At 45.9% G+C, this 13,529-nt stretch overlaps 1 protein-coding gene across 1 annotated transcript in view; it reads right to left on the bottom strand.

Annotated features, from left to right (window-relative positions):
* The window catches only part of LOC145344465 (kielin/chordin-like protein), a 304,857-nt gene that overhangs the window by 84,051 nt on the left and 207,277 nt on the right, over positions 1-13,529 (bottom strand). The window contains exons 15-16 of the mRNA XM_080191611.1: positions 11,841-11,984; positions 6,226-6,392 (exon numbers count right to left, since the gene is read on the bottom strand). Coding sequence (XP_080047737.1) covers positions 6,226-6,392; positions 11,841-11,984 — 311 coding nt within the window. The remainder of the gene's footprint in view (positions 1-6,225; positions 6,393-11,840; positions 11,985-13,529) is intronic.

Raw genomic sequence — 13,529 nt, 5'->3', positions numbered from 1 at the left:
ATCCACCTCATCCACAAATCTCTGGACTTTGAATGTTTGTAAATGGGGTGCCAATCAAGGAGGTCTGCTTTGTCCTGGTTGGTGTTGATCTTCCTGAGTGTTGTTGGAGCTGCACCCATCCAGACAAGTGGAGAGTATTCCATCGCACTCCTGACGTGCCTTGTAGAGTCCCTTGGGGATTCACAAGGTGAGCTACTCACCACAAGATTTTGAGCCTTTGACCCGCTCCTGTAGCACAGTAATAAATGGATAAACCAGTTAAATCTCTGTTTGATGGTAACCCTTCAGGATGTTCATGTTATGTGACGGATATCAAGGTGGATGAGCTGGCCTCTGAGCTACAGACACTGAGGCTCATCAGGGGGAGAGAGGGTGCCATTGTCAATGGGGTGCAAGTGACATCCACCCCCTCTAGACTGTCTAAATCTAAGGGTCAGGAACAAAAGGGGGCTGCTGGGAGGAGGAAGGGGGGTGAGGAGCGGAGGCCTCAGCCTCTTAATCTGCATAACAGGTTTGAGGTTCTTGCTTCCACTCTGGAAGAGGACGAGGCAGGTGAGGTTGGTGAGCAAACTGCACACGGTACAGTGATGCAGCAGGACATAGGCAAAGAGAAGGGGAAAAGGAACGTAGTAGTGATTGGAGATAGTGGGGTGAAGGGTATTGACACTGTCCTTTGTCACAATGACAAAGTGCACAGAAGGGTGTGTTGTCTGCCTGGTGCTCGGGTACAGGATGTCGCAGCTGGGCTGCAGAGGAATCTGGAGTGGGAGGGTGAGAACCCAGTTGTGGTGGTACATGTGGGTGCCAGCGACGTAGGCAAAGTGCGGACTGAGGATCTGGGGAGGGAGTATGAGAAGCTGGGAATGGAATTAAAAAGTAGAACCGACAAGGTGGTCTTCTCTGGGCTACTGCCTGAACCGAGTGCAGACGGGCGTAGGGTTGACAGGATAAAGGAAGTGAATGGGTGGCTCAGAGATTGGTGTGGGAGGAATGGGATCGAATTTATGGGGCATTGGCACCAGTATTGGGGTAGGTGGGACTTGTTCGGGCGGGATGGGGTTGGTCTGAATCGTGCTGGGACCAGAGTGCTGGCGAATCGAGTAAAGAGGACTGTAGACAGGGCTTTAAACTAATTAGGGGGGGGGAGGGTGCGAGGGTAGGTGATGTTAGGAGGTCTACAGTTAAGGATAGGGTACAGGTAAGGGAAGAGGCTGAGGATGTCCCAAGTGGTGGCGTTATGGCAAATAGGGTCCAGAAGAAGGCTGGGATGAAAGCGCTTTATCTGAATGCACGAAGCATTCGTAATAAAGTGGATGAGCTGGTGGCGCAGATCGACACAAATGGATACGATCTGGTGGCCATTACAGAGACGTGGCTGCAAGGTGACAGGGACTGGGAGATGAATGTACAGGGCTATCAAGTGTTTAGGAAGGATAGGCAGGAGGAAAGAGGGGGTGGCGTAGCTCTGCTGATTAAGGACAGCATCAAGGTGGTAGCAAGGGATGATATCGGAGCCAAAGAGCAGAAAGTGGAATCGTTGTGGGTGGAGATTAGGAACAGCAAAGGGAGGAAGACGCTGGTGGGTGTTGTCTATAGGCCCCCGAATAATGATCTGGAGGTGGGGCGGGCTGTTAACGCGCAAATAAGTGCGGCGTGCAGGAATGGGACGGCAGTAGTTATGGGGGATTTCAATCTGCATATTGATTGGTCGACCCATGTTGGACGAGGTGGGCTCGAGGAGGAGTTCTTGGAATGCTGCCGGGATAGTTTCCTGGAACAGTGTGTGTTGGAGCCGACGAGGGAGCGAGCTATCTTGGATCTGGTGCTATGTAATGAGGCGGGTAGAATTAGGGACCTTGAGGTGAAGGATCCTCTTGGAGAGAGTGATCATTGTATGGTGGAGTTTCTGTTGCAGATGGAGGAGGAGAAAGTGGGTTCCCGGACACGTGTCCTTTGTTTGAATAGAGGGGAGTATGGTAGGATGAGAGAAGAATTGGCGAATGTGGACTGGGGGAGCGCGTTGGAAGGTAGGTCTGCTGAGGAGCAGTGGAGGATCTTTAAGGAGATCTTTCTTGGTGCTCAGCAGAAATTTATTCCGATGGTTAAAAAGGGCAGTAGGAAGAGAGGTAATAAGCCGTGGATAACGAAGGAGGTGAAGGAAAGTGTTAAATTAAAAGCGGAGGAATTTAGAGTAGCTAAGAGCAGTGGGCGAGAAGAGGATTGGGAAAGGTTTAAATGTCAACAAAGATTGACAAAAAAGTTGATAAAGGAGGGTAGAAGAAGCTATGAAGCTGGGCTAGCGCTTAATATAAAAAAGGATAGCAAGAGTTTTTATAAATATATAAAAAGGAAGAGGCTGGCTAGGGTGAACGTTGGTCCCTTAACGGATGAGAAAGGGGACCTAGTGGTAGGGGATGGGGATATGGCTAAGGTCTTGAATAACTTTTTTGTTTCTGTCTTCACGGAAGAGGACGTGAATAATTTGCCGGGTGTTAGCGATGGAAAGGTGGTAGGACTGGAGGGTCTTAATGACATTACTGTTACTAGAGAGGTGGTGCGCGACAGACTGGAGGGGCTGATTGTGGACAAGTCCCCAGGACCGGATGGAATGCATCCGAGGGTTCTGAAAGAAATGGCGGAGGTGATAGTGGATGCCTTGGTGGTTATTTTCCAGACGTCGCTGGATTCCGGGGAAGTGCCGGAGGATTGGAAAACGGCTAATGTTACGCCGTTGTTTAAGAAGGGTGCCAGGCAAAAGGCGGGGAATTACAGGCCGGTTAGTTTAACGTCTGTGGTAGGTAAAATGTTAGAATCCGTCATTAAGGAGGAAATTGCGAGGCATCTTGAAGGGAATTGCTTGATAGGGCAGACGCAACACGGTTTCATTAAAGGGAAGTCGTGTCTGACAAATTTACTGGAGTTCTATGAGGATGTGTCTAGGGCAGTGGATAGAGGAGAGCCGGTGGATGTGGTCTTTCTGGATTTTCAGAAGGCGTTTGATAAGGTACCTCACAAGAGGTTACTGCAGAAGGTCAGAGGACATGGAGTTGGGGGTAGGGTGTTAGCGTGGATAGAGGATTGGTTGTCAAATAGGAGGCAGAGAGTGGGGGTCAATGGGTGCTATTCGGATTGGCGGTTGGTGACTAGTGGGGTGCCCCAGGGGTCGGTGCTGGGGCCTCAGCTATTTACCATTTATATAGATGATCTGGAGGAGGGAACCGAGTGTAGGGTGTCGAAATTTGCTGATGACACCAAGATTGGGGGAAAGGCAAATTGTGCGGAGGGTGTGGAGAGTCTGCAGAAGGATCTAGATAGGCTGGGCGAATGGGCCAGGAAATGGCAAATGGAATTTAATGTTGGCAAGTGTGAGGTGGTCCACTTTGGTAGGAAGAATGGTAGGAAGGACTATTACTTACGTGGCGAAAAACTGCAGCAGGCGACGGTGCAGAGGGACCTCGGGGTCCTTGTGCATGAGTCGCAAAAACCCAGCCTGCAAGTGCAGCAGGTGGTCAGGAAGGCGAATGGGATGCTGGCCTTCATAGCGAGGGGGATTGAATATAAAAGTAGGGAGGTCTTGCTGCAGCTGTATAGGGCATTGGTGAGGCCGCAGCTGGAGTACTGTGTGCAGTTTTGGGCGCCGCACCTGCGCAAGGATATTTTGGCCCTGGAGGGAGTGCAGAGGAGGTTTACTAGGCTGATACCGGAGTTGAGGGGGTTGAGCTATGAGGAGAGGCTGAATAAACTAGGCTTGTACTCGTTAGAGTTTAGAAGAATGAGGGGAGATCTCATTGAGACGTATAAGATGATGAATGGGATGGATAGGATAGAGGTGGAAAGACTCTTCCCGCTCAAAAAAGACAGTAGGACTAGGGGGCACAGCCTCAAGATAAAGGGGGGGCGGTTCAGAACGGAGTTGAGGAGGAACTTCTTCACTCAAAGGGTGGTGAATCTCTGGAATTCTCTGCCCGTTGAAGTGGTGGAGGCTGCCTCGCTAAATATTTTTAAGAAGCGGGTTGATGGGTTTTTGATAAGAGAGGGGATTAAGGGTTATGGGGAGAGGGCGGGAAAGTGGAACTGAGCAGCGACAGATCAGCCATGATCTTATTGAATGGCGGGGCAGGCTCGAAGGGCCAGATGGCCTACTCCTGCTCCTATTTCTTATGTTCTTATGTTCTTATATGATTTTCCAGTATGAAATTTAGATTATTTTGGGAGGAAACAAGATCACAAGACTGTGCAGAATGAGGGCCCAAAAATGCAGGGGTAAAATGGGTCTCTCCGGTACCTAAAATTTCTGCTTCCATATTTGTTTTCAGACAAGAACAGGATTTGTGATGTGATATGCAATCAGGCAATGTGGACTGGTACTGGCGCCGGGCATGGCAGAGAGCAATAAGAGTGGAGCAAACTATCTACCGGGGGAAACCACGTGTGGCATCGAGATCTGAGAGGTCAGCAGAGGAATGGCAAGTAGATTGAGGTCTGAGGAAGTGAGGTAAAATTTACCATATTGTTAATGGCATTGCAGAACAGGATGGAGGCTTGGGCGGGGTACGATGAGGAAGACAGAAGCCTGAAGAGTGAGCTTGCTGGGGACCAGCCTTTCTCGAGACCTCCATTCACCTCTATTTATTCGCATTATTTAATACTTTTTTATTCATTCATGGGACATGGGTGTCACAGGTGGCCAGCATTTATTGCCCATCCCTAGTTGTCCTTGAGAAGGTGGTGGTGAGCAACCTTCTTGAGTCGCTGCAGTCCACGTGCTGTGGGTTGACCCACAATGCTGTTAGGGAGGGAATTCCAGGATTTTGACCCAGCGACTGCGAAAGAATGGCAATATATTTCCAAGTCAGGGCGGTGAATGGCTTGGAGGAGAATTTGCAGGTGGTGGTGTTCCCACGTATCTGCTGCCCTTGTCCTTCTAGATGGAAGTGGTCATGGGTTTGGAAGATGCTGTCTAAGGATCTTTAGTGAATTGCTGCAGTGCATCTTGTAAATAGTACACACTGCTGCTACTGAGCGTCGGTGGTGGAGGAAGTGGATGTTTGTGGATGTCGTGCCAATCAAGCAGTCCGCTTTGGCCTGGATAGGCACATGTATTACTCAAAGACCTTTTTCTTTTAAATACGTTTCTCAATGGTTGGTTTAGGAAAATGGGTGAACTGGAAAAGGGAACACCATCAGTCTGGAGTCAGCAGCCAAAACCTGCAAGGAGTGGCCATGCACATATACAATATGCCCCACTGTATGGGTTTATGATAGAGTTCACTGTAGATGTCAAACAAGCTGTCAAAGAAATCAGGATCAGATGGTATACGTATGTTATATATTAGACCAAAAACCATTCCAGTTTCAATCTCTATGATTGCTTCCAGACTCATTCTCAGCCCCAGGAATATCTCCATCCGTAATAGGCCAGAGACGTTGTTGCTCTCACTTCCCCAATAACTGGAAAATTTCCTTCTCTATCACTGCTTCAATTCCTGTTTCATCCCATGACCCCGCTTCCTGGCTTTCCCTCTTGGAATAGTCCGCCTCTCTCTCCCTATGCTCTTTTACCTTCTCAAAAGCTCCTCTCTCTGTTTCATGGTTTATATAACCCAGGGACTCCATTAGAATTAAATATAATTAGAAAACATTACCCTCTGGCTTACCCTGAGGTGAACCACAGAAGGTTAGGACATTGGATTATGCCATGGATAATAGTGGCAGGATTCAACAGACAGGATACAAAGGATAAAGGATTGAAAACCTAATTTGTAATTTAGATACCTAGGATTTATTTAGACACTGTCCGCTACTGCTCCTTCAACCCATTTATTATTTTTTTTCCTCAGCTAATCAATGAAGAATTTCTTTAAATTAAAAGAAAAAGGTTGCTCTGCAATTTTACAGAATTGTTACAGTACAAAAGGAGGCCATTCGGCTCATTATGTCTGCATCAGATCTCTGAATATGCAATTCATCTCATGCCGTCCCCCTGCATTCTCCCCTTAACCCTGAACATTCTTCCCATTCAGATAATCAATTCCCCCTTGAATGCATCAATTGAACCTGCCCCCACCACATTCCCAGGACATGCCTTGCAGCCCTTAACTTCCTGCTGCGTGAAATTATATTTAAACAATCCAAATGGTGAAAAGGGGTCTTGAGGCAGGATGGCTCAAAGCTGAGATATCCTTCAGTAAGTGAACTCAATGGTAAACAATTGGATCTCCTCACCTGGCAAGTACACTCAACGCACTCAGACACTGACCAGGTGGCACCATCCTCTTGCAAGGTCTCATTGTACCAACAGGATGTTGGTGGTGTCCAAGGCGTGGCAAAGATCGCAGCTGGCAAAGGCTGCTTGAGAGATTCCATTACTGGAGCTGATTTCAACACGTTTTCTGGGAAATAACACATTGCAACTCAGTAAAAATACATCTGCAGAGCAGAATACTTTTCATTAGGCATGCTAATTGCAACTTCTGTGCAATCTTCTGTGCTGCAACAAGGTCCTGCAAGTGGGCTGAAGTATCTAGAGAGAGGAACATAAAAAATCTCCAAGGAACAGGCTCATGGAGGCTGCTTCCTCTGCAGAGCCTGAACTATCTGCTGCAGCTTAGATTCTCCACAGTTTGTTCAACCTCTTGAGGAAGATGTACAAGGAATGGGAAAAGAGTCAAGAAGGTAACGTTTCCCACTCCCTACCATGATGTCCTGCTGTCCACTTGGCATCAAGAAAGGGGTTCTAAACATTTTTGGTAAGGCTGTCACCTACCCCTCTCTTAGCTAACTGCTCCTTGAACAAGACTGAAGTGCAGTTGACTCCTTTATTTGTCTACTTTGTGTCATGTGTCAGTGAGGTTCATGTCCTTCCTTAATTACATGGTATCATGGGTGGCACAGTGGTTAGCACTGCTGTCTTACAGCATCAGGGTCCTGGATTCAATTCTCAGTTCGGGTCACTGTCTGTGTGGAGTTTGCACATTCTCCCCATGTCTGTGTGGGTTTCCTCTGGGTGCTCAGGTTTCCTCCCACAGTCTGCAAGATGTGACGGCCATGCTAAATTCTCCCTCAGTGTACCCGAACAGTTGCCAGAGTGTGGCAACTAGGGGATTTTCACAGTAACTTCATTGCAGTGTTAATGTAAGCCTACTTGTGACACTAATGAATAAACTTTACTTCCCAACCTAGTTTAGCAGGGGAAGAGTAGGAAGTGGGAGGTATGGAATAATATAAAAATGTAAAGACAGTTCCCAAGCGAACAGGAACATACTTTTACCACATACTGTTTACATCTGGACAACAGTTGCACACAAATGAACTAGAAGTCCTTGAAATTCATGATGGCCTGTGAAATGGTATGAAGGAGCCTGCAAGGCAATGGGAGTGCAGTCCATGATGCCCTGAAGTTGAAAGAAGCCCTATCCTGCTGCATGCACATGTCCTCAGGAAAAGCAATGGAAGTGTTGACTCAAACAGACATGGCCTGAGACACCTGTGTAATGCAGAATAGATGTTACCAATGCCTGGGCGGCACCATGGCACAGTGGTTAGCACCACTGCCTCACAGGGCCAGGGACCTGGATTCAATTCTGATCTTGGGTGTGGAGTTTGCACATTTACCCATGTCTGTGTGGGTTTCCTCCTACAGTCCAAAGACGTGCAGCTTAGGTGGACTGGCCATGTTAAATTGCCCCTGAGTGTCAGCAAGGTGAATATGTGGGGTTATGGGGCTACAGCCTGGGTGGGATTGATGTCAGTGCTGGCTTAATGGGCCAAATGGCCTCTTTCTGCACTGTAAGGATTCTATAATTCTATCTGTTTCAGCGTGACAGGAGCTGAAGGGGGCAAAATTGTGTATCTATACCTGGTGTTTATTTTTCACGGTGACACAGTGGTTAGCACTGCTACCTCACAGTGCCAGGGACCCAGGTTCAATTCTGGCCTCAGATGTTTTTGTGGAGTTTGCACTTTGTTCCTGTAATTGCATGAGTTTCCTTCAGGTGCTCTGGTTTCTTCCCCCAATCCAAAGATGTGCAGGTTAGGTGGATTGGCCATGCTAAATTAACCCAATTGTCAAGGGGATTAGCAGGGTAAATGTGTGAAGTTATGGGAATAAGGGCTGGATTGGATTGTGGTTGGTGCAGACTTGATGGGCTGAATGGCCTTCTTCCGCACTATAGGAATTCTATGATTCTATGAACCCACACCTAACATGGCCCTGTCAAGTTAGACTGAAAGCTAAAACGTTGAGAGTTGCAGTGACCTGAAGATATAATAGCCTATGAGATGCTAGGTGTGCCAGTTGATTGCAGGAGACAACATATTTCTGTCGTTGCAATGAATTGAAGGGACGTTGTTCCAAATCCATAAGCTCTCTTGGGGGAACACCTCCTCCTGTTTGCTTTTCCTACAACTATAGTCCTGCTTGCTCCTTCATCTGCCTGCTGGTTCTTCTCCTCATAGTAAGAAGTCTTACAACACCAGGTTAAAGTCCAACAGGTTTATTTGGTAGCAAACATCACTGGCTTTAGAGCACTTGCTGCTCCTTTTGGAGCATCATGACTATCTTCTCTTCCTGTCAGAAGGACCCCCATGGAGAAGCGTGTTGCCAAAAGCTCCTCAGAAGTTCAGAGAAAATTTTACAGCATTTTCCAGTCATCTGATTTGGCCAAAAACTATGTAATACAAGCAGAACATCCTCCATAACTTTATAGCATTTAGCCGCCTAAATCAAAGTGCATCTGAAAATCAGAACAGATAGTGAGTTAACACTTACATTACCCAGGTAAACTTTGTCTGACCACCTCATTTAAGCTCCAATTCCCAGCTCTAGATTTTCAGGAATAGAAGAGGACTCCAGCTGTTTATTAAGTATCCCACTGATCCTGAATGTGTTGTCACAAATTCAGAGTGAGGACGACCACGGCCAACTAATACGGACACACTGAACTATTTGGAGAAGACCTGTGTTTTTTTTAAAGAAATACAAGGAATGACACTGCTCAAAAGATGATCGATAATGTAAAGGGACACTTCCTAGAAAATTCCTCTGTGGATTGTATTGGCAGACCTTCCTGAGGGAAAATGCAATTTCAGACCTGAAAAGGTGTCAAGGTGCACTTTAAAAAGAAAGGCATGAGAAATGCAAAAGGCTGGACTTTGTGAGGACAATGGAGACTGTATACTATATCTGTTTACTACATCTCTTCAGGCACACAAACAAAATCACCATTTGTTGATGTGTATCTCAGGATGTGTAAAAGGTTCTGAGAGGAAAACCAACACAAACTATGGATGGTAACGCAGGCCGATTCTCCCTTGGGAATACACAGGGAAAATGGTTGGAAACTGGCTTGACAGAATGACAGAAGCAAAGAACAGAGAATCAAGTAGGACATCTCTCTCTCTTTCTCTTACTGGAGGCAACTGTATTTTAGCAGACAGGCAGAAAACAGGAAGTAACAGGAAAGTCACTTCAGTCAGTCTTGCAGAAACAACAAGGTCATCTCTTTGCTCTGCGGGCAAGCCAGTAAGTCTCTCTAACAGACGGTGAATCCATCAAAATCAGCTCTACCAAAATCAGCTAACTTAACGGCCGTAACATACCACCACCAACACCTCAGGGACAAGTCAATCGTATATTTTTTGAACTTTTATTTGGATTCTTCTTATTTCGTCACGTCATTATTTTTCCCTACATTTGAGTAACTATTAAACCTATTCCAGGCTAAATTGGCTCTCTATAAAAAGTAAATAAATTTGGATTGGGAAAAGTTATCCATGGTGAAAGGATCTCAAACAAACCATTGTTGCGACCAGCCGAGGAAGTTGGGAAAAAGGGGGAGCCAGTTTATTCTTCTCACCTGGTTGTAACTCTATTCTGTCAAAGATTCTGTGACATATTGGATTATAACCTTTTGATCTGCCAGAAGGGTGTGACCCAATAACATAAACAAAACCCTGAAGGTGGCGTTTCCCTACATGTAAAGACCTGGGTCTTCACATGAGCCTCCAGATAGTCAGCCTGCTTAGCAGCCTTGGCTTCCAACTGGGTGGTGAACGCTGGAGGATGGGTTACAGGACCGGGTAGTCTGAGTCCCATCCAGGGCGGGGAACCAATCCTGAGGAGTTAGGAAAAGATGTGAATCCTGGGTAGTGAAAGCCCTTATGATGATGATGAGTTAGTGGTGATGAGTGCAGGTTAGTGCCAGAGCACTGGAAATCTGCACAAAATAGCAATGCTGGGTGGAGATCAGAAGGGATGACAGTTGATGTCTGATCATGGGGTTTTTGGCATTTTTATCTCTTGGACCTAACAGTCCTTTCGTTTCTGTAAAGCTTTAGATAAGCTGACCATCTACAGTTAACTTTAAAATGGTGCATAAAAATGATACGCTCAAGCTTGATTATAATATGAAAATTGTCTATTACTGCCTGCCTGAATCTCAGCCCCTGCTAAAACTGGAAGTGGACATTTTGGGGGTTTGTTGGAATCATAAAATTCATAGAATCCATGTAGTGCAGAAGGGGGCTATTTGGCCCATCAGATTTGCACTGACTCACATTTTACCGATGCCCACACCCTCGTCTTATCAGTGTAACCTCATGCATTTACCACAGCTAATCCCCCTAACCCACACATCATGGGAAATGAAGGGGCAATTTAGCATGGCCAATCCATCTAACCTGCACATCTTTGGACTGTGGGAGGAAACCGGAGCACCCAGAGAAAACACATGCAGGCACAGGGAAAACATACAAACTCCACATAGACAATCACCCAAGGCCGGGATCAAGCCCAGAGCTCTGGCACTGTGAGGCAGCAGCGCTAACCATTGTGCCACAGTACCAGCAGACAATCCAGGTTTTTAACAATTGAAACCGACACAAACCCACCAGCTTTTTAGGGGATTAAATTCTGCCCTTTATTTTACAATTCAATTATCTTGATGTACCATTTAACTTCTGTCTATTTATCTTGCAAATAACAAATAAATCTTACGAATGGTTTTAACTTATTTGCCTTGGTTTAATAATGATTCTTACCTTGTAGGAGAGTTCAAGTGGGCCAGGCATTCCGCAAAGCTTTTAATGAATTATTTTTAGAATCGGGGTGTTGTTAATTCTGCACACGCTGTCCATTTCATGGCATGTTTAAAGAAGCCGAGTTTGCTTGAGAGGACTTTCAGAGTAATGCGAAACCACCTTGTAATGAATATGGTGGCTTAGTGGTTAGTACTGCTGCCTCACATCTCCATGGGCCCAAGTTCAATTCCAGCCTTGGGTGACTCTGTGGAGTTTGTACATTCTCCCTGTGTCTGTGTGGATTTCAGGTTTCCACCCACCATCCAAAGATGTGCAGGTTAGATGGATAGACCATGGTAAATATGTGGGATTACAAGGATAGGGTGGGGGAAGAGGGCCTGGGTCAGAAAGGTGTTACAGACTCAATGGACGGAATGGCCTGTACTGCACTGTAGGGATTCTATTATTCTATGAAATGCATTATTAAAACATCGAAATTGAAACAACATTGGTGTAAATAACCAGTGCCCACCATGTTTGAACAGCCAAGGCTCATACTGAAGAAAGTACAAAGGCATTAAGAATGCCTGACTCCCACAGAACTGAATTCCAGCGAGAGGAAATGTGGTGGGAAAAAAAGTTGGCATGGTTTTTAATGCATATATATTATAAGAAATAACAGATGTTCCTCAGCAGATGTAAAGTGACAGAAGAAACTCAGGGTTCAGAAGACTTACTCTGAACTTTTTTGGCACCACTTACAAAGCTGCCTGAATTCCTCGACTTATTCCACCCAGAGTTTAAAGCAAAGTTATCAATACTTGCTCTCTTATCACTTTCTCTGGACTCACCTGTGCAGGTGTCATTCACATTTAAGTGAAATCCTTCCGGACATGCACAGTAGAAACTTCCCTCAGTGTTAACACAATGATGTGAGCATGGGCTGGACACGCACTCATCAATATCTGAGAAAATAAACACCACACACATGAGGCAATAACCGACCCACAATCTGTCAAGCCACCCAAACTCTCAGATAAGTATAAGCTTGTCAGACACAGAGAAAGGAGGGGAGTAGTGGACTTGCAGGAGGAAAGCTCTTTGAACCACTGCATAATCTACTATTGGTGAGCAACCAGCACCAATCAGAGATAAAATAATAATAATAAAATCTGCAGACGCTGATAATCTGAAACTCAGACAAAATGTATTGGAAACACTCGACAGATCAGTCAGCATCTGTAGAGAGCGCAGACACGTCAACATTTCAGATGTTGAATGACAATTTGGATGGCACGGTGGCACAGTAGTTAGCACTGCTGCCTGACAGCACCAGGGACCAGGTTCAATTCCAGCCTCGGGTCACTGTCTGTGTGGAGTCTGCACGTTCTCCCCGTGTCGGTGTGGGTTTCCTCTGGGTCCTCTGGTTTCCTCCCACAGTCCAAATATGTGAGAGTTAGGTTGATTGGTCGTGCTAAATTGACCCTAGCGTCTGCGGGATTAATATGAGGGGTTATGGGAATAGGGATTGTGCTCAGTGTAGACTCAATGGGCCAAAAGGCCTCCTTCTGTGCTGTTGGGATTTTATGACTCTATGAATTGTCATTGCAATATTTCATGGGATGAGCTGAATGAAAAACTGTGAATACATCTATTAGTGAGTTCTGTGGAACCTCAGATGAAGATTGTTTAGTCCTCCAGTCCATAAATACATGTCCAAAGGTATCAGAGCAGGGACACAGCAACTAACAAAGCCGTCAGCCCCCTCCCAGCATCAGACCTCACATAAGTGACGTGAAGAAAGTTTTCTCAATGGAGGCCATCCCAGCAATGTTGGAACAGACTGTCTTGGCACCAGTGGATGCATGTCAGGAGTGGCAGTGCCTCGAGCCAGAGAACCAAATGTCAAGAGTACCAATTCCTGGCATCTCATCTTGGGGAGTACATAGCTCACAGTTGGCCATACAATTTATACTTAGACGTGCATGTCCCAGATGTCAGCACACTAAGAGATCACACTGAGTGAGTCATACATAAATCGAGGGGCATATATATACCGTCAGCAGCATTAGCAGCAAAATCAAAATAACATGTCTTTTCAGTTCTATGATTAACCAATAAAGAAACATAGGCTTACATTTTACAAATCGTAATGGAAATGTTAACCCACTTATTTTACATAGCTTCGCCTCAGCCTCACACTCAGAAAGCTTATGTTAGTGTTGAATTTGACAATACAAAAACAGAAAGGAATTTGCAGGCCCTTAGGGAAAGCAAAAGTCATAGTCATACAGGTGCAAATGAGAAAACAAGTATATATCATCTCTTGTGAGAGCAGTGGGCAACGTCTTTCCGTCCCACATCTCACTAGCAGCTCACAGTGTCTGACACATGTTGGCACCTTTTCAACACCACCTTCTACCTCCTCCTCTTGCTACAGATTCTCACACAGCTCCATTGCAAGCTGCTTCTTTCAACACACTGTTAACAAGCACATTTGGCTGTGAATC

Source organism: Carcharhinus amblyrhynchos, chromosome 6 (genome assembly GCF_965287045.1).
Source record: "Carcharhinus amblyrhynchos chromosome 6, sCarAmb.v2.hapA, whole genome shotgun sequence".
NCBI classification, from domain to species: Eukaryota; Metazoa; Chordata; class Chondrichthyes; order Carcharhiniformes; family Carcharhinidae; genus Carcharhinus; species Carcharhinus amblyrhynchos.
The sequence above is the reverse complement of the archived record's forward strand: the minus strand, read 5'-3'. Positions and strand labels throughout refer to the sequence as shown.